This window comes from Ranitomeya variabilis, chromosome 1 (genome assembly GCF_051348905.1).
Source record: "Ranitomeya variabilis isolate aRanVar5 chromosome 1, aRanVar5.hap1, whole genome shotgun sequence".
Taxonomy (NCBI): domain Eukaryota; kingdom Metazoa; phylum Chordata; class Amphibia; order Anura; family Dendrobatidae; genus Ranitomeya; species Ranitomeya variabilis.
Window position 1 is genome coordinate 956,628,809 of NC_135232.1, and position 27,851 is coordinate 956,656,659.

The following is a 27,851-nucleotide window of genomic DNA, read 5'->3' on the forward strand; positions in this document are numbered from 1 at the left end:
AAAATCCAGGCAAGAAAAAATTCCATAGCTTGGATGTAAGGAGGTCCATGTTAGACCATATGTCCATGATCAGTCCCTATTTGTAGCCTTTCAGGGTAGCAGAAAGCGGTATGGAGTGTCCAAGGGTAGCATTGCCAGATGGATCAGGGAGGCCATTAGTTTATCTTATGTGGTGAGTAGTGCTCTGGTTCCTGAAGGTATCAAGGCTCACTCCACCAGAGCTGTGGCAACCTCTTGGGCAGAAAGGGCGGCGTTATCAATTAATCAGATCTGTAAGGCTACTTTCACATTAGCGTTGTGTGACGCACGTCTCAATGCGTCGTTTTGGAGAAAAAACGCATCCTGCAAAGTTGCCCGCAGGATGCGTTTTTTCTCCATAGACTTTCATTAGCGACGGTTTGCCACACGTCGCATGCGTCGTGTTTTGGCGGACCGTCAGTACAAAAAAACATTCCATGTAACGTTTTTTTGTGCGTCGAGTCCGCCATTTTCGACCATGCATGCGCGTCCGAAACTCCGCCCCCTCCTCCTCGGAACTCACAATGGGCAGCGGATGCGTTGTAAAACTGCATCTTCTGCCCATGTTGTGCTACGTTAACACACTGTCCGTCGGGCCGACTGTTTGCGACGGCCCGTACCAACAGACTAGTGTGAAAGTAGCCTAAGGCCGCTACCTGGTCCTCACCATCTACTTTCTTTAACCCCTTCATGACCCAGCCTATTTTGACCTTAATGACCTGGCCGTTTTTTGCAATTCTGACCAGTGTCCCTTTATGAGGTAATAACTCAGGAACGCATCAACGAATCCTAGCGGTTCTGAGATTGTTTTTTCGTGACATATTGGGCTTCATGTTAGTGGTAAATTTAGGTCGATATTTTTTGCGTTCATTTGTGAAAAAAATGGAAATTTGGCTAAAATTTTGAAAATTTTGCAATTTTCAAATTTTGAATTTTTATTCTGCTAAATGAGAGTTGTGACACAAAATAGTTAATAAATAACATTACCCACATGTTTACCCACATGTCTACTTTACATCAGCACAATTTTGGAACCAAATTTTTTTTTTTGCTAGGAAGTTATAAGAGTTAAAATTTGACCAGCGATTTCTCATTTTTACAGCAAAATTTACAAAACCATTTATTTTAGGGACCACCTCACATTTGAAGTCAGTTTGAGGGGTCTATATGGCTGAAAATACCCAAAAGTGACACCATTCTAAAAGCTGCACCCCTCAAGGTACTCAAAACCACATTCAAGAAGTTTATTAACCCTTCAGGTACTTCACAGCAGCAGAAGCAACATGGAAGGAAAAAATGAACATTTAACTTTTTAGTCACAAAAATGTTTTAGCAACAATTTTTTTATTTTCCCAAGGGTAAAAAGAGAAACTGGACACCAAAAGTTATTGTACAATTTGTCCTGAGTACACCGATACCCCATATGTGGGAGGGAACCACTGTTTGGGCGCACAACAGAGCTCGGAAGGGAAGGAGAGCCATTTTGACTTTTTGAATGAAAAATTGGCTCCAATCTTTAGTGGACACCATGTCGAGTTTGGAGAGCTCCTGTGTGCCTAAACATTGGAGCTCCCCCACAAGTGACCCCATTTTGGAAACTAGACCCCCCAATGAGCTTATCTAGATGCATAGTGAGCACTTTGAACCCCCCGGTGCTTCACAAATTGATCCCTCAAAATGAAAAAGTACTTTTTTTTTTTTCCCAAAAAATTTCTTTTAGCCTCAATTTTTTCATTTTCACATGGGTAACAGGATAAAATGGATCCTAAAATGTATTGGACAATTTCTCCTGAGTACACTGATACCTCACATGTGGGGGTAAACCACTGTTTGAGCACATGGCAGGGCTCGGAATGGAAGGAGCGCCATTTGACTTTTTGAATGAAAAATTAGCTCCAATCGTTAGCAGACACCATGTCGCGTTTGGAGAGCCCCTGTGTGCCTAAACATTGGAGCTTCCCCACATGTGTCCCCATTTTGGAAACTAGACCTCCCAAGGAACTAATCTAGATGTGCGGTGACCACTTTAAACCCTCAAGCGCTTCACAGAAGTTTATAACGCAGAGCCGGGAAAATAAAAAATCATTTTTCTTTCCTCAAAAATTATTTTTTAGCCCACAGTTTTTTATTTTCACAAGGGTAAAAGGATAAATTGGACCCCTATAGTTGTTGTCCAGTTTGTCCTGAGTACGCTGGTACCCCATATGTGGGGGGGAACCACTGTTTGGGCACACGTCGGGGCTCGGAAGGGAAGTAGTGACTTTTGAAATGCAGACTGATGTAATGGTCTGCGGGCGTCACGTTGCGTTTGCAGAGCCCCTGATCTACCTAAACAGTAGAAACCCCCCACAAATGACCACATTTTGGAAACTAGACCCCCAAGGAACTTATGTAGATATGTGGTGAGCACATTGAACCCCCAAGTGCTTCACAGAAGTTTACAACGCAGAGCCGTGAAAATAAAAAATCATTTTTCTCTGATCGCCCATGACGGCACCACGGAGAGAGGGGATCCGCCCACCAAGGACAGGAAACCTACGGATAAAAAGGCGGTACCACTCTCCCGCATCAGTTGGTTTCCTGTCCTTGATGGGAGACCTATGGACTTACCAGATCGACGTGGGAATTCCGGGGCCATCTAGTCCGGTTCAGGCAGCTGGGGTCCCTCTGCCTCGGCTAAGGTGGTGACCCGAAGCGCCACCGCGAAGGGCTAGTGGGCCTCTAGGGTGTGCGGGGGAGGTGACAAGGAGTTCGCGGTCACCTCCCCAGGTAAGATGCAGCAGGCAACATCCAGGGGGGTCCCTCTGTGGTTGCGGGAGGTGCGGCGGCCCTCCCCCCAAAAAAGCTGGCGTCAGTCTGCACACTGCACCGCCATCGGGCATGCAGAGCCGCACACTAAGGACTGCATAGGACCGGAGGCGCCGGTCAGCAGCGCCATATATGCACTCCCGGCGCCATCTTGCAAGTTCGGCGCATGCCCGGGATTAAGCTGGTCTCGCGAGGCGCCGGCGAAGCGCTCGTACCGCTTCTGCGCAGGCGCCGCTTGGATCCGACGGCGCAGGCGCCGGCGTTCGGCGCTCCTCGCCATCAGCCGGGCGCTACTGCGCAGGCGCCGGCGTTCGGCGTCAGCCGGGCGCTACTGCGCAGGCGCCGGCGTTCGATCAGCCGGGCGCTACTGCGCAGGCGCGGATATATAAAAAAAAAAAAAAAAAAAAAGCGGCGCGAAGGCTTTAAATGGAGAAAGCTACTTCCTCCTAGCGGCTCCGCAAATATATCAGCAGAAGCCTCAAAAAAAGTTGCTTGCAACTACATCAGAGTGTTGTCAAAGCAGTGACCGCAGACCAGCAGCAGTATGAGCGACCCGGCATCTCCCTTGCCAGAATCATCTCCACCTATAGCAGCGCCACAGCAGCAGCAGCAGCAAAAAAGGCGACAGCAGCGCCAGGACACCAGCAACGAACGCCAGAGGTCCCAACGCAGTAAGGGGTCCAGTACGGCGTCGGGGAAAAAGCCAGAGGCGGAGAATCCCCAATCGGTATTTATGGGTCCTGGAGGTGGTAAGTGGATCTTCGTGAAAGTCAGAGACAGTAAGGTTATTATTTGTCTCTTTTAGGGGAGGAAGAGCGTAGGCAAAACAAAGCATAGAATTTGTGCCATCTGCAGAGAAGATCTTCCACCTGCCTGGGAGAAGACGCTGTGTAATACTTGCATACAGCAGACAGTATCTGAAAGTCTGCCAGGGTTTGCAACCGACTTAAAAAACCTGATTAAAGAGCAAGTAGAAGACACCCTTAGATCCCTAAAAAAGGGGAAAAAACGGAGAAAGACCAAGGATAGGTCTCCATCTCCGGTCTCAAAATCTGACAGCGACAGTGCAAGCTCAGTATCCTCCGACTCCTCCTCCTCCTCATCGGCATCATCCACTTCTTCCTCGGGGGGGCACAACTGTTTCCCTCTAGAGGACACCGATGGCCTTATAAAGGCGGTGAGAAGTACTATGGGATTAGTAGACTCCCACCCCAAAAAATCGGTACAGGACATCATGTTCGGGGGCCTAGAACAAAAAAAGAGGAGAGTTTTTCCACTTAATGATGCAATTGCAGCTTTAATCAAAAAAGAATGGAAAAAGCCCATGAAAAAGTCTCTCTTAACTCCCAAAAGGAAATACCCTTTTGAGGACGAATCCTGCTCCTTTTGGGAAAAAGCCCCCAAATTAGATGTGGCTATAGCCAAAGCATCAAAAAAATTCGCACTCCCGTTTGAAGACATGGGGGTACTAAAAGACCCTATGGACAAGAAGGCGGACGCCTTCCTCAAAGGCTCTTGGGAGGCAGCAGGGGGGGGCTTAAAACCTGCAGTAGCAGCGGCGTGTACATCTCGCTCCCTAATGATTTGGCTAAACCAACTAGAGGGTCAATTAAAAGGGAAGACTTCCCGAGACTCCATACTGAATACTTTACCAGTGATGAGAGGAGCCGCGGCTTTCCTGGCTGACGCCTCGGCCGACTCAATCAGACTAGCCGCTAGGACAGCAGCACTGGCTAATGCAGCCAGGCGCGCCCTCTGGCTTAAGAACTGGCCAGGCGACCTCCAAACTAAGACAAGACTGTGTACCATCCCCTGTGAAGGAGAATTCTTGTTTGGCTCCACTTTAGATGACATTTTAGAAAAAGCTGGGGACAAGAAAAAGTCCTTTCCTCCCTTGGGCCTCCCCTCTTACCGGAAGCCCTTTCGGAGCAAGAGGTTTTTCCGAAAGAACCCGGGGAGAGGCCAGGGGAAATGGGAGGATAAGAGGAACAAAAACAAGGGGTTTATCTTTAATAAAAACCCCAATGATAACAAGAAACCTCCGCAATGAAGGTTCGCCCCAGGTGGGAGGGAGGCTGTCTCGCTTTCTCCCAGCCTGGAAAAAGATTACCTCCAGTCAATGGATACTGAACATTATAGAATCAGGACTGAGGTTAACATTCAAGAGATACCCTCGTCCCTCTTTTACGATGACATCTACAAGGTCTTCAGCAGAGGAACAGCTGGCACTAGAAAGAGAAGTCATCGGGTTAGTAGAAAAGAGAGTCCTACTGGAGGTCCCCCCTCAAGAAAGAGGACAAGGATATTATTCCCCTCTATTTCTGAGAAGAAAACCAGACGGGTCTTTCAGAACCATCATAAATCTGAAAAGTCTAAACAACTACTTAGAGGTCCAGGCATTCAAAATGGAAACGATAAAGTCATCTATCAAGATGCTGTTTCCTCAATGCTTCATGGTGGCCCTAGACCTAAAGGACGCATATTATCACGTCCCAATACACAAGGATCACCAAAGATTCCTCAGGATGGCGGTTCACATCAGAGGAGTCCTAAGCCACTTCCAGTTCTCAGCTCTGCCTTTTGGTCTAGCCATAGCACCGAGGATTTTCACAAAACTGATTGCGGAGGTAATGGCCCACCTCAGAGAAGAAAATACCTTGATCGTACCATATCTGGACGATTTTCTGGTAATAGGCTCCTCCCCGCAGCACTGCGAGCAACAACTGGCAATTGTGATTCATTCCCTAAAAGAACTAGGCTGGCTAATAAACATAGAAAAATCCAGACTAATACCTTCTCAAGTTCAGGAGTACCTAGGTCTCACCCTAGACTCCATAAAAATGGAATGTCGGCTACCGGAGAACAAAATACAAAAACTAAAAAGTTTGGTATCGAGGGTTCAGTCTCTCCCCTCCATAACACTCCGTCAGGGTATGTCCCTCCTAGGCTCCATGACCTCTTGCATCCCCGCAGTCCAGTGGGCCCAATTACATTCGAGAGACCTCCAATGGCAGATATTGTCGGAACAAACCCGTCTAGGAGAGCATTTAGACGGGCGGTTAATTCTATCTCCTCGTACCAGCCACTCTCTGACATGGTGGAAATTGCAGGAAAATCTTTCCCAGGGGGTCCCGTGGGTAATTCAGATCTCAAAAGTCCTGACTACGGACGCAAGCCCTTCAGGGTGGGGAGCTCATTTAGACGATCTGGTAGCCCAGGGCACCTGGTCTCCGTCCCTAGCAGACAAATCCTCCAATATGAAGGAACTTCTGGCAGTCAAATTTGCCCTTCAGAAATTCTTGAAAGTCCTTCACTCTCATCACGTAAGAGTGATGTCGGACAACCGGGTGGTAGTATCTTACCTCAATCACCAGGGGGGCACCCGTTCCAAAAATCTAATGGAAGTGACCAACTCAATCCTGCAAATAGCCGAGAGCAACCTCCTATCCATAACAAGTCTACACATAAAAGGGGAAGACAACTACAAAGCGGACTTCCTCAGTCGGTCCAGCCTAAAACAGGGAGAATGGGAACTAAATCAGGCAATATTTACCCAGATCACAGAGAAATGGGGTGTTCCCAAAATAGATCTCTTTGCGAGTCACCTAAACAAAAAAGTAACCTCCTTCTGCTCCCTATCTCCCCTGGGGAACCCAGTAGTTGTGGACGCTTTTCTGATGTCTTGGAGCCATCATCTGCTCTATGCCTTTCCTCCTCTCATTCTGATTCCAGCAGTGCTGAGGAAGATTCGGGAGGACGGGGCGCTGGTTATCTTAATTGCCCCGTTCTGGCCGAAGAGACCTTGGTTCTCATGAATGAGAAAGATGTCAATGTCCGACCCCTGGGTATTACCAGACCTTCAGGATCTATTGTCACAGGGCCCAGTCTGTCATCCAAGGGTCAAGAACTTGCACTTGACAGCTTGGCTCTTGAAAGGAAGCTGCTAAAAGACAGGGGGTTCTCCCCAGGGCTAATCTCAACCTTATTACAAAGTAGGAAGCCAGTTACAACGAAACAATATGGCAAGATATGGAAAAAGTTTTTGTCTTCATCAGGCGAAAAAGTAGGGAAAGAAATTCCCCTTAATTCCATATTAGAATTCCTACAAAATGGGTTGGAGATGGGGCTGGCCACTAGTACCCTGAAAGTTCACGTGGCAGCATTGGGGGCCCTATTCAATTTTGATTTAGCTTCAAATAGGTGGGTCGCTAGATTCATAAAAGCAGCAGGAAGATCAAGGCCTCTTCCGACAAAAATCGTTCCTCAATGGGACTTAAACTTAGTCCTTAAAGCCCTGACCAACCCACCATTCGAACCATTACACGAAGCTTCATTAAAAAACCTATCTCTCAAAACCGCTCTGTTAGTCGCCCTCACTTCTGCCCGTAGGGTCAGCGACTTACAGGCTCTTTCGGCTAACCCTCCTTACACACAATTTCTAGAGGATAGGGTCATTTTAAAAACAGACCCAGCATATCTCCCGAAAGTGGCTTCAAAGTTTCACAGGTCTCAAGAGATTTCTCTCCCTTCCTTCTGTCCCAACCCTGTAAATAGGAAGGAACAAACATTACATACACTAGATGTACGAAGATGTCTCTTACGTTACCTAGAAGTCACTAAGGAGAGTAGGGAGGATGCCTCTCTGTTTGTGTGTTTCCAGGGTCCCCGGAAGGGGAAAAAAGCATCGAAAGCCACCATAGCAAGATGGATTACGGATGCCATCAGTCTTTCGTATTCGGCAAGTGGGATGTCCGTTCCCGGGGAGGTTAAGGCTCACTCAACAAGGGCAGTGGCATCTTCCTGGGCGGAGAAGGCCGGAGTTCCTATAGACCAGATATGTAGAGCTGCTACCTGGTCCTCACCATCTACATTCTATAGGCACTATAGATTGGACCTAAACTCCTCTTCGGACCTTACCTTCGGTAAAAGGGTTCTGGAAGCGGTGGTCCCTCCCTGAATGTACTATCTATGCAATTCTCTCCGTGGTGCCGTCATGGGCGATCAGAGAAAAATATAGTTCTTACCGATAACGGTATTTCTCTGAGCCCATGACGGCACCCGTACATTCCCTCCCTTCACCTATGGGTGCTCACATTAAATAGTGCCACGATTTATTCATAGTTTACTAATAGTTTTTAAGTCACGCGGTATCTCGTTATGCTAAACAAGTTAAAGTTAACAAATGTTTTAGTAGTCTCCCATCATTTTCTATGTAAAACAACTGATGCGGGAGAGTGGTACCGCCTTTTTATCCGTAGGTTTCCTGTCCTTGGTGGGCGGATCTCCTCTCTCCGTGGTGCCGTCATGGGCTCAGAGAAATACCGTTATCGGTAAGAACTATATTTTTCTTTCCTCAAAAATTATGTTTTAGCAAGCAATTTTTTATTTTTACAAGGGTAACAGGAGAAATTGGACCCCAATAATTGTTGCCCAGTTTGTCCCGAGTATGCTGGTACCCCATATGTGGGGGTAAACCACTGTTTGGGTGCACGTCGGGGCTCGGAAGGGAGGGAGCACCATTTGACTTTTTGAATGCAAGATTGGCTAAAATCAATGGTGGCGCCATGTTGGGTTTGGAGACCCCTGATGTGCCTAAACCGTGGAAACCCCTCAATTCTAACTCCAACACTAACCCCAACACACCCCCAACCCTAATCCCAACTCTAGCCATAACCCTAATCACACCCCTAACCCCAACACACCCCTAATCCAAAACCTAACCCCAACACACCCCTAACCACAGCCTAATCTTAACCCTATTTCCAACCCTAGCCCTAATTCCAACCCTAACCCTAAGGCTATGTGCCCACGTTGCGGATTCGTGTGAGATTTTTCCGCACAATTTTTGAAAAATACGCAGGTAAAAGGCACTGCGGATTTACAGCGGATTTCCAGTGTTTTTTGTGCGGATTTCACCTGTGGATTCCTATTGAGGAACAGGTGGAAAACGCTGTGGAATCCGCACAAAGAATTGACATTTCCGCGCGGTATTTTCCGCGCCATGGGTACAGCGAATTTAGTTTTCCATAGGTTTACATGGTACCGTAAACCTGATGGAAAACTGCTACGAATTCGCAGCGGCCAATCCGCTGCGGATCCGCAGCCAAATCCGCTGCAGATCCGCAGCCAAATCCGCACCGTGTGCACATTCTAACCCTAACCCTAGTTCTAACCCTAATTCTAGCCGTAACCCTAACGCCAGGTTCACACTGTGCTAGCAGCAGCCCGTTCAGCACATACGCTAACGAGCTGCTGCTAGCGCAAGTGCCGACGTTTGCATCGCGCTAGCGCAGATAGAGCATCTGCTAGCTCTATCTGCGCTAGCAGTGACGGACCCGGAAACGCTGCAGTCCGCGTCTCTGGGTCCGTCACTCAATGACGGCACATCCCTAGCGCACAGCCATTGTGGGCGTGATGCGTCCGACATTGCTGTCAATGGCGGCCGTAACGGACTACGTTATACCGCGTTTATGCCGCGGTGTAACGTAGTCCGACAAACGGACTGCTTAGACGCAGTGTGAACCAACCCTAACCCTAAAACCCTAACCCTGCAAAGAAGAAAAAAAAAATTATTTATTTTATTTATTATTGTCCCTACCTATGGGGGTGATAAAGGGGGGGTTTATTTATTATTTTTTTTATTTCGATCGCTGTGATAGGTTCTATCACAGCGATCAAAATGTACCTGTAACGAATCTGCCGGCCGGCATTTTGGAAGATGGCGGCGCCCATCGAACAGACGGACGGACACCGGGAGGGACTCAGGTCTGTAAGTATTAAGCGGGGGGGTGATCGGACAGCGGGGGGGAGCGGACAGGAGGACGGAGGGGAGCAGGGGACACTATATGACAGGGCGGAGGACCGGAGGGGAGGAGATCGGTGGGGGGGGGGGCTGATCGCGATCTCCAGCCATGGCTGATGCTATTGCAGCATCGGCCATGGCTGGATTGTAATATTTCACCAATTTTCATTGGTGAAATATTACTATCGCTCTGATTGAAAGTGAAACGTCACTTTCAACAGGCAATCAGAGCGATCGTAGCCACGGGGGGGCGAAGCCACCCCCCCTGGGCTCAAGTACCACTCCCCCTGTCCCTGCAGGCCGGGTGAAATTACAGTTAACCCTTTCACCCGGCCTGCAGGAGCGCGATCCGACTATGACACATATGCTGCGTCACAGGTCGGATTGGCACAGGTTTTCATGACGCATACGCTGCGTCAAAGGTCGGGAAGGGGTTAAGCAAAACATACTGAATCTGTCCCCTGTTGACTTGACCTTTGGTGGAAGGGTGCTGCAAGCTGTGGTCCCTCTCTGAGGTGTTTCAATTCTCCAGAAATCTGAGGTGTGCGGTCATGGGTGAAGGGAAAACACCAAGGTTACTTACTGGTAGCCGTTTTTTTCCAGAACCCATGATGGCACCCTTAGGCTATGTGCACACGTAGAATGGACCTCTGCGGCGGATTTTAGAAATCCGCAGGTAAGACACTGCATTTTACCTGCAGATTTACCACGGTTTTTGTGCGGGTTCCACTGCGGTTTTACCCCTGCGGTTTTCTATTATGGAGCAGGTGTAAAACCACTGCGGAATCCGCACAAAGAAATGACATGCTGCGGAATGTAAACCGCTGCGTTTCCGCTCGTTTTTTTCCGCAGCATGAGCACAGCGTTTTCTGTTTCCCATAGGTTTACATTGTACTGTAAATTCATGGGAAACTGCTGCAGACCTGCAGCTGCAGATCCGCAGCAAAATCCGCAACGTGTGCACATAGCCTAATATTCCCCCCATCCTTCTCCTTATGGGTGTGCACTATAGTTTGGGTGTTTTTTTTGTAACCCAACTGAAGCAGGGGAGAGTTACCACCCTTTTATTTCAGTAGGTTTCCTTCCTGGCTGGGCGGATCCCTTACTCAGGTGTGCTGTCATGAGTTTTGGAAAAAAAACTGCTACCGGTAAGTAGCCTTGGTGTGTTTTTTTTTTTGCTATGATTTTGTTCAGCAAAGCAGACCATTTAAATTAAAGCCTTATCATGTGTAGTGTTTTTCTTATTTTGAGAATACTGGATGGGATTGGTCACATAGTCCTCTATCTGCAGCCATCTTATTCCAGGACTTTGGTCTCCTATCTGGCTTAGGTTATATACTTGTGAGAATCTGTTTATTTCCCTGTTGGATCCTATTAGTGGTCTTTACCCTGTTATAGGCCGCATGGGATATTATCATATGAGCCAGTTAGGTTAGAAATTGGGGGTTACCTTATTCTGTACATGATTCAACCTGCTGTGTTTTGTGTTTAAATTTTAAGTATGTTTTATTTATTGTTTGGTGTGTTCTAAGTGCACAAATAAAATATTTATATGTATTTATACTCTTTTTTTTGTATCATTATTATCTGGATGGTGTGCATACTATGCAGTGATGCTTTTTCTACATTTATTTTCTTTGGTTCTGTTTATCACTGCCTTTCGCACCCTCCGTATTTATGCTATATGTATATAGCTGTGCGCCTTGCTTCTAGTCTAGTACTGGATGGGATTGGTCACATAGTCCTCTATCTGCAGCCATCTTGCTGGGGTGTCAGTCAAGCCTCTGTTGGGGTATGTGCTCGCGTTGCGGATTAGGCTTAGAAATTTCTGGTGCGGATTCTGCATCTCTTGGCAGAAAACGCAGGTGCGGATTTGTCGTGTTTTTTGTGTGGATTTTTTTGCGGATTTACTGCGTTTTTTTTACCCCTGTGGATTTCTATAATGACATGGGTACAAAAACACTGCAGATCCGCAAAAAAGTGACTTGCAACTTCTTTTAATCCGCAGCATTTCAACACTGAATTCTTTTTTTTTTTTTTCACATTGATTTACATTGTACTGTAAATCTCTTGCTGATCTGCAGCGTTTCTGCACTGCAAAAAACGCTGCGGATCCGCAGGAAATCCGCAACGTGTGCACATAGCCTTACAGGGGATGATTCGCCTTTATTGTTTCTGGGAAATTGTTGCCTCTTTGATTACTCAATTTAAATATGGCTGTTGCAAAATTAACTTTTTTTTTTACAAATTGTTGGGGCATGATGGGAATCTTTATTAGGAATCTGATACTATGCTCATGGATTATTATACTATAGATTCTGGTGATTAGTTTCCTATATGTGCGTTTATTGCATGCAATGTTTGTGGAATCTTTATCCTGTTTTTCCGTGCAGATTTTTTTTTTCTTTTTTTCTTCCAAAAAAAAAGCAGATGCCTCAGATTTGTTGTATATGGGGGATAAGGAAAAAGTCTTCTGAACTTTGGTCCTTTTTGACTTTCAGTTTTGTAGAGTGATATGTTACTTGTGCAGCACTGATTTTGTATTAGCTTGTAATAACAGTAGTCAGGCACTCTGCACATTTACCTGTACAAATTATCTGTCCGGTTTACAGGCGTCTTGGCATGCTTAGATGGATACATGAATATTGCTTTAGAACAGACAGAAGAGTATGTTAATGGCCAGCTCAAGAACAAATACGGAGATGCCTTTATCCGAGGAAATAATGGTAAGTATCACCTTAATTTGTTTTTTCAAACCTTAAATTAAAAACTGATTCAAATGGAGTATGACCTTCACAGCCCTATTCCTCTGTAAATTATCACAATTAATTAGAGCTCCCATCTTCTGCCGTTTGTGGTTTCTCTTATTTCTGCTGGTGATTGTAACCATTTCCCTTGTCAATAGTGTTTGTCCTTACACTCTGGTCTAAATGCTGTGATATGGCAGAAGTATTTACAGACATATCATGAGAGCTAAAGGTGCTCATTAAGGCTACTTTCACACTAGCGTCGTACAACGCACGTCACAATGCGACGTGCCGACGTACCGACGCATACTGTGAAAAAAAAACAAACAACGGGGGCAGCGGATGCAGTTTTACAACGCATCCGCTTCCCCATTGTGAGGTGCGGGGAGGAGGGGGCGGAGTTCCAGCCGTGCATGCGTGGTCGGAAATGGCAGACACGACGCACAAAAAAAAGTTACATGTAACTTTTTTTGTGCCGACGGTCCGCCACAGCACGACGCATCCGTTGCACAACGGATGCATCGTGTGGCAATGCGTCGCTAATGCAAGTGTATGGAGAAACGCATTCTGCAGGCAATTTTGCAGGATGCGTTTTTTCTCCAAAACGACGCATTGCGACGTGCGTCGTACGACCCTAGTGTGAAAGCACCCTAAAAGGGTCACCCAACAACCTGTATTTATTGCCTACTTTGATCAGGTAGTAAATGTATGATCGCTGGGACCCCTTTCAATCATACGTTTAGCACCTTGACTGTATAACCCTTTAAAGGGAAGTTGTCACCCCCTGGGATACTATTAAGCTATTACTATGGGCATACAGGTGATAGAAATGGTAAAATCGTCCTACCTGTATGCCTCACAGCTGCTGTTTTGTTGCTGACAAATAAAATATTAAAAGTCTGTTAATTAGTTCTGCAAGAAAACTCTGCCTCCGGCATTAATTTGCATACCACCCCCCTCCCATGCACGACACAGTACCATGTGACATGTAGTTGTGGCATCTGAATTCCCCCCCCTGCACTCGTGCCAAAATGCGTTCATTTTCTGCTTTTTCATGGGCAGTGTCCTCTGCGCAGACGAGTCGCTGTTACTTCAGTGAAACCAATGCCCATAGCAGAGCGGAAAAGGTACGCATGTTTGTGCAGGTACAGGTCACAGGCTTGGGATTCCAGCGCCACAACTATAATGTTTCATGGCATTGTGACGTGCACGGGAGGGGGTGGTATGCAAATTTAACACCAGAGGCAGAGTGTTTTTTTTGGTTTTTTTTCCAGTCACTGCACGCCCCGGAACCTGGAAGAACTAATTTGCATAAAATATGAAGTCTATTTCTCAGTAACAAGACAGCAGCTATGAGGAATACAGGTAGAAGTGTTAAAATAGTCCTATCACCTGTATGCCCATAGTAATAGCCTAAGTGTCCCAGGGGTGACAGATTCCCTTCGACTGTTAAGGGTAATCTGTCAGTAGCATCAACCCTCCTAAGCCATCTATATTGATATGTAGGTCATAGGAAACTGAATAAATTGATACCTAGATCATATCTATGGACACAGAGAATCTGCCTCCAGAGCTAAATGTTAAATGAGACATGTAGTGACTGACCGGCTGATCTCCTGGAATGCACATATCACTGATAATTCCTCCTTTCATTTAACCCCTTAATCCCATATGACGTACTATCCCGTCGAGGTGACCTGGGACTTAATTCCCAGTGACGGGATAGTATGTCATATGCGATCGGCCGCACTCATGGGGGGAGCGCGGCCGGGTGTCAGCTGACTATCGCAGCTGACATCCGGCACTATGTGCCAGGAGCGGTCACGGACCGCCCCCGGCACATTAACGCCCGGCACACTGCGATCAAACATGATCGCAGTGTTCTGGCGGTATAGGGAAGCATCGCCCAGGGAGGGGGCTCCCTGCGGGCTTCCCTGAGACCCCCGGAGCAACGCGATGTGATCGCTTTGCTCTGATCGTCTCTTACCTACTATCCCTGCAGGCCCCAGATCCTAAATGGCCGCGGGGCTGCTTCCGGGTCCTGCAGGGATTACTTCTGGGTCCAGTGCAGGCGCTGGTAAGCCTGCAGCGCTGTCAGTCAGATCGCTGATCTGACAGAGTGCTGTGCAAACTGTCAGATCAGCGATCTGTGATGTCCCCCCCTGGGACAAAGTAAAAAAGTAATAAAAAAAAATTCCACATGTGTAAATAAAATAAATAAATAAAATTCCTAAAGAAAAAAATATATATATTATTCCCATAAATACATTTCCTTATCTAAAAAAACAAAACAATAAAAGTACAAATATTTAGTATCGCCGCGTCTGTAACGACCCAACCTATAAAACTGTCCCACTAGTTAACCCCTTCAGTGAACACCGTAAAAAAAAAGAGCCAAAAAACGCTTTATTATCATACCGCTCAACAAAAAGTGGAATAACACGCGATCAAAAAGATGGATATAAATAACCATGGTACCGCTGAAAACGGCATCTTGTCCTGCAAAAAACAAGCCGCCATACAGCATCATAAGCAAAAAAATAAGTTATAGTCCTCAGAATAAAGCGATGCCAAAATAATAATTTTTTTCTATAAAATAGCTTTTATCGTATAAAAGCGCCAAAACATAAAAAAAGATATATAAATGAGATATCGCTAAATCGTACTGACCCGAAGAATAAAACTGCTTTATCAATTTTACCAAACGTGGAACGGTATAAACTCCTCCCCCAAAAGAAATTCATGAATAGCTGGTTTTTGGTCATTCTGCCTCACAAAAATCAGAATAAAAAGCGATCAAAAACTGTCATGTGCCCGAAAATGTTACCAATAAAAACGTCAACTCGTCCCACAAAAAACAAGACCTCACATGACTGGACCACAATATGGAAAAATTCTAGGTCTCAAAATGTGGAGACGCAAAAACTTTTTTGCTATAAAAAGCGTCTTTTAGTGTGTGACAGCTGCCAATCATTTTTGTGGGAAAAAAATATTTTTTATTTTCACGGCTCTGCGTTGTAAACTGTAGTGAAACACTTGGGGGGTTCAAAGTTCTCACAACACATCTAGATAAGTTCCTTGGGAGGTCTAGTTTCAAATATGGGGTCACTTGTGGGGGTTTCTACTGTTTGGGTACATCAGGGGCTCTACAAATGCAACGTGACGCCTGCAGACCAATCCATCTAAGTCTGCATTCCAAATGGCGCTCCTTCCCTTCCGAGCTCTGCCATGCGCCCAAACAGTGGTTCCCCCACCCACATATGGGGTATCGGCGTACTCAGGACAAATTGGACAACAACTTTTGGGGTCCATTTTCTCCTGTTACCCTTGGTAAAATAAAACAAATTGGAGCTGATATAAATTTTGTGTGAAAAAAAGTTAAATGTTCATTTTTATTTAAACATTCCAAAAATTCCTGTGAAACACCTGAAGGGTTAACCCCTTCATGACCCAGCCTATTTTGCCCTTAATGACCTGGCCGTTTTTTGCAATTCTGACCAGTGTCCCTTTATGAGGTAATAACTCCGGAACGCTTCAACGGATCCTAGCGATTCTGAGATTGTTTTTTCGTGACATATTGGGCTTCATGTTAGTGGTAAATTTAGGTCGATAATTTCTGCGTTTATTTGTGAAAAAAACTGAAATTTGGCGAAAAATTTGAAAATTTTGAATTTTTATTCTGTTAAACCAGAGAGTTATGTAACACAAAATAGTTAATAAATAACATTTCCCACATGCCTACTTTACATCAGCACAATTTTGGAAACAAAATTTTTTTTTGCTAGGAAGTTATAAGGGTTAAAATTTGACCAGTGATTTCTCATTTTTACAACAAAATTTACAAAACCATTTTTTTTAGGGACCACCTCACATTTGAAGTCAGTTTGAGGGTTCTATATGGCTGAAAATACCCAAAAGTGACACCATTCTAAAAACTGCACCCCTCAAGGTGCTCAAAACCACATTCAAGAAGTTTATTAACCCTTCAGGTGTTTCACAGCAGCAGAAGCAACATGGAAGGAAAAGTGAACATTTAACTTTTTAGTCACAAAAATGATCTTTTAGCAACAATTTTTTTATTTTCCCAAGGGTAAAAGGAGAAACTGGACCACAAAAGTTGTTGTCCAATTTGTCCTGAGTACGCTGATACCTCATATGTGGGGGTAAACCACTGTTTGGGGGCACGGCAGGGCTCGGAAGCGAAGGAGCGCCATTTGACTTTTTGAATGAAAAATTGGCTCCAATCTTTAGCGGACACCATGTCGCGTTTGGAGAGCCCCTGTGTGCCTAAACATTGGAGCTCCCCCACAAGTGACCCCATTTTGGAAACTAGACGCCCCAACAACTTTCAACAGCCAATCAGAGCGATCGTAGCCACGGGGGGGGCGAAGCCACCCCCCCTGGGCTGAAGTACCACTCCCCCTGTCCCTGCATGTCGGGTGAAATTGGAGTTAACCCTTTCACCCGGCCTGCAGGGACGCGATCATTCTGTGACACAGCATATGCGTCACAGGTCGGATTGGCACCGACTTTCATGACGCATACGCTGTGTCACAGGTCGGGAAGGGGTTAATAAACTTCTTGAATGTGGTTTTGAGCACCTTGAGGGGTGCAGTTTTTAGAATGGTGTCACACTTGGGTATTTTCTATCATATAGACCCCTCAAAATGACTTCAAATGAGATGTGGTCCCTAAAAAAAAAAAAAAAAAAAAATGGTGTTGTAAAAATGAGAAATTGCTGGTGAACTTTTAACCCTTATAACTCCCTAACAAAAAAAATTTTGGTTCCAAAATTGTGCTGATGTAAAGTAGACGTGTGAGAAATGTTACTTATTAAGTATTTTGCGTGACATATCTCTGTGATTTAAGGGCATAAAAACTCAAAGTTGGAAAATTGCGAAATTTTCGCCAAATTTCCATTTTTTTTTTCACAAATAAACGCAAGTTATATCGAATAAATTTTACCACAATCATTGAGTACAATATGTCACGAGAAAACAATGTCAGAATCGCCAAGATCCGTTGAAGCGTTCCAGAGTTATAACCTCATAAAGAGACAGTGGTCAGAATTGTAAAAATTGGCCCGGTCATTAACGTGCAAACCACCCTCGGGACTTAAGGGTTTAAAATAAGTTCTGGAGGCAGATTCTCATGCAGATCAGTGTCTGCCCATAGATCCGAAGAGCTCCTTTATAAAGAAGTACATCGGATTCAGAACCCAGTTATCAAAGTATTATTGTATTCAGCTTCCCATGACCTATAGCCATATAGATGGTTTAGGAGGGTTGATCCTTGTGACAGATTCTCTTTAACCTTGGGATATTGCACAGGATTTACCTACTCCATTAGAATACGCTGAAAAAATGCTGAAAGTGACAAGCTGCAGTTTGCAAAAAACGCAGCAGTTTTCCAAATCAGTCGGGGAAAAAGCGGTGTGTGCATGAGATTTCTGAAATCTCATACTTTGCTCGTACTGTAAAACGCAGTTTATAAATTGCCGAAAAAAGCTTCAAAAATGCAGCGTGTGAACATAGCCTTAGAAACAACTGTGAAAAGTCAAGATGTGTAGGTAGAGAAGATGAAAACCTGTAAAAACGCACTACTTCTCAGTTAAGTCTGTACTGGACTAGAAAATAATCACATCTGTTATCTTGAACTGTGAAAGCAATAGTCCATTAAAAGCAATGCCCAAATTGTTCATAATTTTTTTTATTTTTTTTTATCTGGGAGGTTCATAAAAACTGCAAAGTCAAAATAGTACCAATTATTACTTAGTCATACGACGGAAAACAAGCGGTTTTACAGCTTTAACATAAAAATGATAATTCTATGGGTCTTTTTAGTATGGCAATGCAAAAATATATACAACCACAATTGTAAAAAAGTTGGGACATTATGTAAAGGAAACAAGAATACAATGATTTGGAAAACTTATAGCCATATTTTGTTCACAACAGGACATACATCCTATCAGAAGGTGAAAGTTTAGACCTTTTTCCTTTCATTTGAAAAAATTTACTCATTTAGCAACTAATGGCAGCAACACATCTCAAAGCAAAACATGTTGGGACAGGGTGAACAAGAGTGCAAAAGTGATCGGTTCTAATGAGAACTGGAGGGTGAATTTTAAACTACCGTATATACTCGAGTATAAGCCGACCCCCCCTAATTTTGCCACAAAAAACTGGGAAAACTTATTGACTCGAGTATAAGCCTAGGGTGGAAAATGCAGCAGGTACCGGTGAATTTCAAAATTAAAAATAGATGCTCCATACCGTTCATTATGGCCCCATAGATGCTCCACATAAAGCTGTGCCATATATACAATGCTCTGCACCGTTGCCCCATAGCTGTGCCATATATATAGTGCTCTGCACCGTTGCCCCATAGCTGTGCCATATATATAATGCTATGCACCGTTGCCCCATAGATAGCCGTGCCATATAGTGCTCTGCACCGTTGCCCCATAGCTGTGCCATATAATGCTCTGCACCGTTGCCCCATAGATAGCTGTGCCATATAATGCTCTGCACCGTTGCCCCATAGCTGTGCCATATAGTGCTCTGCACCGTTGCCCCATAGATAGCTGTGCCATATAGTGCTCTGCACCGTTGCCCCATAGCTGTGCCATATAGTGCTCTGCACCATTATTGCCCCATAGCTGTGCCGTATAGTGCTCTGCACCGTTGCCCCATAGCTGTGCCATATAGTGCTCTGCACCATTATTGCCCCATAGCTGTGCCATATAGTGCTCTGCACCGTTGCCCCATAGCTGTGCCATATAGTGCTCTGCACCATTATTGCCCCATACCTGTGCCATATAGTGCTCTGCACCATTATTGCCCCATAGCTGTGCCATATAGTGCTCTGCACCGTTGCCCCATAGCTGTGCCATATAGTGCTCTGCACCATTATTGCCCCATAGCTGTGCCATATAGTGCTCTGCACCGTTATTGCCCCATAGCTGTGCCATATAGTGCTCTGCACCATTATTGCCCCATAGCTGTGCCATATAGTGCTCTGCACCGTTATTGCCCCATAGCTGTGCCATATAGTGCTCTGCACCATTATTGCCCCATACCTGTGCCATATAGTGCTCTGCACCATTATTGCCCCATACCTGTGCCATATAGTGCTCTGCACCGTTATTGCCCCATAGCTGTGCCATATAGTGCTCTGCACCATTATTGCCCCATAGCTGTGCCATATAGTGCTCTGCACCGTTATTGCCCCATAGCTGTGCCATATAGTGCTCTGCACCGTTGCCCCATAGCTGTGCCATATAGTGCTCTGCACCGTCCATTATTGCCCCATAGCTGTGCTGCTGCTGCAATAAAATAATAAAACACATACTCACCTGTCTTGCTTGCAGCTCCTCGGCGCCATCTTCCCGGCGTCTCTCCGCACTGACTGATCAGGCAGAGGGCGGCGCACACACTATATGCGTCATCGCGCCCTCTGACCTGCACAGTCAGTGCAGAGAGACGCCGGGAAGATGGCGCGGCGCCCGGCGTGTGGAACGCGGACAGGTGAATATGTAATACCTGCTCCCGGCGTCCCGCTCCTTCCCCCGGACAGCTGGTCTTCGGTGCCACAGCCTCTTCCTCTGTCAGCGGTCACCGGCACCGCTGATTAGAGAAATGAATTATGCGGCTCCGCCCCTATGGGAGGTGGAGCAGCCTATTCAATTCTCTAATGAGCGGTCCCACGTGACCGCTCAGGGGAAGAGGCTGCGGCACCCGGAGACAGTGGGACGGGCAGGGGGAGCGACAGGATCGCCGGGACTAGGTGAGTATGCCTCAGCACCCTCACCCGCCAACCCCACCACCGATCATGACTCGAGTATAAGCCGAGAGGGGCACTTTCAGCCCAAAAATTTGGGCTGAAAATCTCGGCTTATACTCGAGTATATACGGTAAGTCACATGGCTGTGAATAAAAAAGGCATGTTGGGGAGGCAGAGTCTCTGAGAAGCAAAGATGGCCAGAGGGTCCCTGAGAATGAGAATGATGGTCTAAAAATTGTAGAACAATTTCAGAAAAATATTCCTCAATGTATAATTGCAAAGTCTTTGAATATCCCACCATCTATAGTACATAATATCATCGAAGAGTCAGATTCCGGAGAAATCCAGATGCACAAGGCTGATTGTCAGTATTGAAATCTTGTGATCTACGGTAACTCAGGCCACACTGCTTTAACTCCTTCATGACCTAGCTATTTTCAACGGGTTTTTTTATTATTTTGCTCCCCTTCTTCCAAGGGCCTATATTTTTTTTTTTTTTTTACACCCATATTGCTATACTAGAGCTTGTATTTTGAGGGACGAATTGTATTTTTGAATGACACCATTCATTTTGTCATGTGATGCACTGGAATGTTGAGAAAAAAATTCCCAGTGCGTTGAAATAGCAAAAGTGCATTTCCACAATTTGTTTTTTGGGGTTCTTTGTTTTCCACATTCAATGTTTGCTAAAACTGGCTTGGCAATATGATTCTCTAGGTCAGTACGATTATGCAGATGCCAAACGTATAGGTTTTTTAAGTGGTAAAACAAAATTCAGAAAATTGTAGCAAAAAAAACACACACACTTTTTTTTTTTTTTTTTGGTCATTTTTCGAGACCCGTAACTACTTAATTTATACCCCCCCCCCCCCCCCCCCCCCCCCCCCCCGGCTGATGTTTTTACTGGTAACATTTTGGAGTAGGTACAAGATTTTCCAAAAAAGAAATGGGACCCACACACCATTTAATAAATTAATGTATAGGTGCACAAAAAACACGTTGTGGCCAAGATACAAATATATACAGTTATATGAAAAAGTTTGGGCACCCCTATTAATCTTAAGCTTAATGTTTTATAAAAATTGGTTTTTTTTGCAACAGCTATTTCAGTTTCATATATCTAATAACTGTCGGACACAGTAATGTGAGGTTTATTGTACTAACAGAAAATGTGCAATCTGCATTCAAACAAAATTTGACAGGTGCATAAGTATGGGCACCTCACCAGAAAAGTGACATTAATATTTAGTAGATCCTCCGTTTGCAAAAATAACAGCCTCTAGTCGCTTCCTGTAGCTTTTAATGAGTTCCTGGATCCTGGATGAAGGTATTTTTGACCATTCCTCTTTACAAAACAATTCCAGTTCAGTTAGGTTTGATGGTCGCCGAGCATGGACAGCCCTCTTCAAATGATCCCACAGATGTTCAATGATATTCAGGTCTGGGGACTGGGATGGCCATTCCAGAACAGTGTAATTGTTCCTCTGCATGAATGCCTGAGTAGATTTGGAGCGGTGTTTTGGATCACTGTCTTGCTGAAAGATCCATCTCCTGCGTAACTTCAACTTTGTCACTGATTCATGAACATTATTGTCAAGAATCTGCTGATACTGAGAGGAATCCATGTGTCCCTCAACTTTAACAAGATTCCCGGTGCCGGCATTGGCCACACAGCCCCAAAGCATGATGGAACCTCCACCAAATTTTACTGTGGGTAGCAAGTGTTTTTCTTGGAATGCTGTGCTTCTTTGCCACCATGCATAACGCCTTTTTGAATGACCAAACAGCTTAATCTTGGTTTCATCAGTCCACAGGACCTTCTTCCAAAAAGAAATTGGCTTCTCCAAATGTGCTTTTGCATACCTCAGCCAACTCTGTTTGTGGCGTGCTTGCAGAAACGTCTTCTTTCACATCACTCTCCCATACAGCTTCTCCTTGTGCGAAGTGCGTTGTATAGTTGACCGATGCACAGTGACACCATCTGCAGCAAGTTGATGCTGCAGCTCTCTGGAGATGGTCTGAGGATTGTTCTTTACTGATCTCACCATTCTTCTTCTCTGCCTTTCTGATGTTTTTCTTGGCCTGCCACTTCTGGCCTTAACAAGAACTGTACCTGTGTTCTTCCATTTCCTTACTATGTTCCTCACAGTGGAAATTGACAGGTTAAATCTCTTATACAGCTTTTTGTATCCTTCCCCTGAACAACTATGTTGAATAATCTTTGTTTTCAGATCATTTGACAGTTGTTTTGAGGAGCCCATGATGCCACTCTTCAGAGGAGATTCAAACAGGAGAACAACTTGCAAGTGGCCACTTTAAGTAGCTTTTCTCATGATTGCATACACCTGGCTATGAAGTTCAAAGCTCAATGAGGTTACAAAACCAAAAAAAGTGCTTTAGTAAGTCAGTAAAAAGTGGGTAGGAGTATTTAAAACAAGAAAATGATAAGGGTGCCCATACTTATGCACCTGTCAAATTTTGTTTGAATGCAGATTGCACATTTTCTGTTAGTACAATAAACCTCATTTCAAGGCAGAAACATTACTGTGTCCAACAGTTATTAGATATATGAAACTGAAATAGCTGTTGAAAAAAAAACAATTTTTATAAAACATTAAGCTTAAGATTAATAGGGGTGCCCAAACTTTTTCATATAACTGTACAAACACGATGTGCCGGCACATTGTGACTAATGAATTAATGAACTCCAATATTGCTGGAAACATAGAAACATAAGGTGCTTGGTGTCTTTTGATCATCTGAAAGGGTGCTTAAAAGGAAACCTAGTTTGGCACATGGAGAGCTGGGACATATAGTAGTTGGGGACCATGCAGTCAGCTATAGTGTGAGATAATCTACAATATTCCAATACCCTCAGGATTGACAACAGAGTATAGCTTGGAGGATATCCCAATAATAAAACGTAACTTTTAATGTATTGATTAAAACCTGGACAACCAACAAACACAAACGACCACAAAACAAAGTGCTCGTGCAAATCAGTGCTCAAGAATAAAAATTGGTTCGGTCTCACCAATAAGGACGGACTTAAAGCCGCAGCGGTTTCCTCTGTTTCCTTTGCTGAGAGTCGGTGGTCCAAATGTAAGGGTGGGGTAGGGGGTATAAGGTTTATCCCTTCCTTCCCTGTCACGAAAAAGTCCAGCGTATTAACTGTCTGTGTTTATTGCCTATGATGAATCCTACAGGAGGATTCATCATAGGCGATGAATACAGTTAATCAGACTTATGGGTACCTAGCCACTGTGGGACCTGTAATATGTACGGACATACGCTGGACTTTCTTCGTGTCATACTGGCACTTATCCTCATCTCCCCTGATGAGTCCACGTTATTGGAGATGAAATGCGTAGGGAGAGGGAGAACACTGAATTTTATATATTTAATGGTGGTTGTCCATAGCAGGGTCCACTTGGGGCCTGTCCTTGTGAGTACTACAGGGGCACAACAGGGAAGGAAGGGATAAACCTTATACCCCCAACCCCACCCTTACATTTGGACCACCGACTCTCAGCAAAGGAAACTGAGAGGAAACCGCTGCGGCTATAAGTCCGTCCTTATTGGTGAGACCGAACCAATTTTTATTCTTGAGCACTAGTTTGCACGAGCACTTTTTGTTTTGTGGTTGTTTGTGTTTCTGTTGTTTGTCCAGGTTTTAATCAATACATTAAAAGTTACGTTTTATTATTTGGATATCCTCCAAGCTATACTCTCTAGTTGGGGCCATCCATATGAAAAGGTACACCATGACGTGGTTGGATGCCTTTTGCGCTCTTTGATCAAAAAACATTAACTAAGTACCTTACATTTTTTAACGTTTACAACAATATTGGAGTTCATGTGTTCATTAATCACAGTGACGATGCATTGTGTTGGTATATGTAGATGTGATGTTTTGAGCACCTCACTATTGCATTTAATTGCAGTATTGTGGCAGCCAAAAAAACAATTATTCTGAAGTTTGTGTTTTGTGGGTTTTTTCTTCTCGTTATTCTGTTTACCGATTTGGATTAGTTTATTTTATATTTTGATCAAACATAACTGATCATGGTGATATCAAATGTGTGATTTGAACATTTTTTTTTTTTTTTTTTTTCATATTTTTAAGCAGCCGTCTGATTGCTTGTTAGATAACGTAGCAATGCATGAGCATGAATACTGGCTTTCCCAGGAGTTTCATAAGACCCCCAGCTGTCATGTAAATCCATCTGCAGTCATGTCATGGGCGTGCTGATGGGTGCAATTAATGACCCTTCCTGCAGCCACATGGTAAATGCTGCGGTGAGATTGACAGCGGTATTTAAGGTAAGATAACAGCCGTGGGAGTTAGCAGGAGAGGGACCATCCAGCTTTGTCTCAGTACACAGTTCGTGGAGGAGAAATTGGTGTGCACTAAGGTTAAAATAAGACGAGGTGCAGGTGTAGAGGACTGGAACGTCCTGATATACTAGAATTAAATTAAATACACCGCACTCTCTAAGTGTATCATTTGTGAAAAATTAGAAATTTATTGAAGTGCTATAGACATATCATTCAACAATGCAGAATGCGACCAGAAGTCAAACTGACAACGTTTCGACTCCTCCCGAGTCTTTATCAAAATGGTCGCTGGAAAGAATAGAACAAATGTAAGTGACTGTACATCAAGTATATACATAATTTACATATAGGGTGGTAGCACATTGCAACCCGAGAAAGAGAAAAACATAATATATACAAACATAAATATAGGACATAGCATAGTACAGGTATTTGATCCTGTCTAACAAAGGAAAAAATTAGAGAAAATATCCCCATCCTATGGGTGAAGGTGTCAATCCGCGTGGTGATTTCTGATAGTTGAGAGGACGGAGAGTTCGAGAAGAGACCGAGGTGAGGTTTACCTTAGCAAGGTGAATAGTAGTATAGCATAAATAGTATCCTCGTGGTATAAAGAATATCTTTATAGATATATCAACTATCAGAAATCACCACGCGGATTGACACCTTCACCCATAGGATGGGGATATTTTCTCTAATTTTTTCCTTTGTTAGACAGGATCAAATACCTGTACTATGCTATGTCCTATATTTATGTTTGTATATATTATGTTTTTCTCTTTCTCGGGTTGCAATGTGCTACCACCCTATATGTAAATTATGTATATACTTGATGTACAGTCACTTACATTTGTTCTATTCTTTCCAGCGACCATTTTGATAAAGACTCGGGAGGAGTCGAAACGTTGTCAGTTTGACTTCTGGTCGCATTCTGCATTGTTGAATGATATGTCTATAGCACTTCAATAAATTTCTAATTTTTCACAAATGATACACTTAGAGAGTGCGGTGTATTTAATTTAATTTCAGTACACAGTTCAGCAGCCTGAACTCTACAAAAAACCCTCAAAAATTAGAACTTTTTTTAATGTAACATAAAAACATCTAACTTTCACCTTTTGATCTGTGTTCTATGTTCTGTTGTGAATAAAATATGGCTATAAAAGATTTCCAAATCATTGCATTCTTGTTTCCTTTACATGTTACCCAGCATTTCAACTTTTTTTGGGGATTTGGGATGTACATTATAAAATATTCATATGTGGTAAGGGAACGGAAAAATATAGTACTCTTTGGACAAATATATTGTAACTAGATGGTGGCCCGGTTCTAAAGCATCGGGTATTCTAGAATATGCATGTCCACGTAGTATATTGCCCAGTCACGTAGTATATTGCCCAGTCACGTAGTATATTGCCCAGTCACGTAGTATATTGCCCAGTCACGTAGTATATTGCACAGAGCCACGTAGTATATTAGTCAGTCACGTAGTATATTGCCCTGCCACGTTTGTCACAGGTTAAAAAATAAACATATACTCACCTTTCCGAGGGCCCCTTGTAGTCCACGGCAGCTTCCGGTCCCAGGGTTGGTCTGAGCGTAGGTCCTGTGATGACGTCACGGTCACATGACCGTCACGTCAGGTCCTTGCCGCGCAGGCGCGCAGGACTTGTGATGACGTCGCGGTCACATGACCGTGACGTCATGGCAGGTCCTGCTGCCATACCATCTTTGCCACCGAAAGCTGCAACGGAAGATGGCGGGCGGTGCGAGCGGCTCAGCGGACTACAGAGGGTGAGTATAGCAGGTTTTTTTTTTAATTTATTATTTTTAACATTACATTTTGTACTATTGATGCCGCATAGGCAGCATAAATAGTACAAAGTTGGGGACACACAGGGTTAATAGCGGCGGTAACGGAGTGCTTTACCCGCGGCATAACGCGGTCCGTTACCGCCGGCATTAACCCTGTGTGAGCGGTGTTTGCGGGCGCCGGGCAGTGAGTGCGGGGAGTAAGGAGCGGCCATTTTTTTCTGGACTGTGCGCGTCGCTGATTGGTCGCGGCAGCCATGACAGGCAGCTGCCGAGACCAATCAGCCAACGAATAACCGTGACAGAAGGACAGAAAGACGGAAGTACCCTTAGGCAATTATATAGTAGATATAGATAAGAATTTATTATAACTGTAATTATTCTGAACCATAATAAATGTAATGTTATGCTCCTCTTTGAATACTGTTAAAAACAAAACCACAAAAAGCAATAGCACAATTGTAAAATTGGCACAAAAATTGTGAAATGTGCATTCCAAAGGTGACATTAAAAAAATAAATAAATAAAATGAATCCTGCAGCTAAATGGATGAGGTAGCTCCATTATTATAGTAAATAATGGAAGTGATGATTTCCGATCTATACAGTAACCCGACCATTGAGGTCACTGATTGGCAACAGGTCCCTGTGACTGATAAACAAGATGTCGCCACTTCTGGTGGGATGATGTCATTCGTCAGTCACCTTACCTTGCAATCAGTGGCTATGCTGTGGATTTAATGCTGACATTTGGCGAAGATTTCATAACAATAGTACAGTAACTGAAAGTGAATGGGGTTTATCGATCCAATTGATCTGTTATGGAAAAATCACCTTCATATGTTTTGGGCTTGCCCTATTTTCAGATTTCTACCACACATTTTGCTGAAGAAAGTATACCCAAAGTGCTAGAAAACCAAAAATCTCCTAGCAAATGCAATTATTATTTTGGCTGATTTGTACCATTTTATGTTATGTATGCTTCTACTACTAATGCGATTTTTATTTTTCTCTTCTTTATAGTGTTGTATATAAGTACCCAGAAGAGAAGAATGTGAATTTGGCCTTAGATATATTATTTTTTTCTTTAGTTTTATATGGCGAACTCACTTCGTATTTTGAAAGAGAAATGTTCAGATAGCTTGTCTTTGAAATGACTTAAATGTGGAAGAAACAATTTTTCTTTTTATTTTAGAAAAATCCTCCTTTGTGGAATTTTTTTTTAATGCTGTTCATTGCACAGTGAAATAAACCAATTATGAGACTTATGTGAATTTTTTGTTGCATCTTGTTTGCTGGTATGAAATATTCATGCCATGTTAGTCGTGCATTTATACAGAAATCAGAACTATTTTGGAATCGGAGGATTACGTTACTTTTGTAGGGAATGAAGAAAATCTAGTTTCTGGGTTTTTTTACATTTTACTATGTGTTCTTGTTTTCAGAAAACTCTTTAGTGAAAGCTGTAACTTTTCTAGTAGGATATAAAGACAACTCCGAAGAAGGTAACGCTGCCTTACGGCTCATTCTCACATGCGAGAA

The 27,851-nt window shown here is 43.9% G+C and overlaps 1 protein-coding gene across 2 annotated transcripts in view; it reads left to right on the forward strand.

Annotated features, from left to right (window-relative positions):
• LSM6 (LSM6 homolog, U6 small nuclear RNA and mRNA degradation associated) overlaps positions 1 to 27,577 on the forward strand; it is a 50,939-nt gene extending 23,362 nt beyond the window's left edge. For both annotated transcript variants that reach the window (XM_077279287.1, XM_077279286.1), the window contains exons 3-4: positions 12,241 to 12,354; positions 27,333 to 27,577. In XM_077279287.1, coding sequence (XP_077135402.1) covers positions 12,241 to 12,354; positions 27,333 to 27,367 — 149 coding nt within the window. In that variant the 3' untranslated portion in view covers positions 27,368 to 27,577. The remainder of the gene's footprint in view (positions 1 to 12,240; positions 12,355 to 27,332) is intronic.
• The last annotated feature ends 274 nt before the right edge of the window (positions 27,578 to 27,851 follow it).